The sequence below is a fragment of the Plasmopara halstedii genome (genome assembly GCF_900000015.1).
Source record: "Plasmopara halstedii genome assembly, contig: Scaffold_2386, whole genome shotgun sequence".
Taxonomy (NCBI): Eukaryota; Oomycota; class Peronosporomycetes; order Peronosporales; family Peronosporaceae; genus Plasmopara; species Plasmopara halstedii.
This window is the reverse complement of record NW_020189293.1, coordinates 845,198-845,399: the sequence shown is the minus strand read 5'-3', so window position 1 is coordinate 845,399 and position 202 is coordinate 845,198. Positions and strand designations below refer to the sequence as shown.

Below are 202 nucleotides of genomic sequence, written 5' to 3'. Positions count from 1 at the left end.
TGAGCCCTAAGCACCGTGTGATCAAACCTTGTCCCTTGGAGGGATTGAACCATCAATCGTGGCTCCACACCTTGAGAATGAGGACAATCTGGTAAACGAACAAAATGTAGTACTTATGCATGTAAATTAGACGTGTGGCCGCGCATTCGTTCGTCAACAGTTATTGAGTGGTGTTATCTCCACTCTCCTTCTCTCAGTTAAT

At 45.0% G+C, this 202-nt stretch overlaps 1 protein-coding gene across 1 annotated transcript in view; it reads right to left on the bottom strand.

Annotated features, from left to right (window-relative positions):
- Positions 1–197: 197 nt before the first annotated feature.
- The window catches only part of PHALS_03621 (dna-directed rna polymerase i subunit), a gene marked incomplete at both ends in the record, with an annotated part of 306 nt that continues 301 nt past the window's right edge, over positions 198–202 (bottom strand). The window contains one exon of the mRNA XM_024717864.1: positions 198–202. This exon is cut by the window's right edge and continues 119 nt beyond it. Within this exon, the coding sequence (XP_024583321.1) occupies positions 198–202 (5 nt within the window).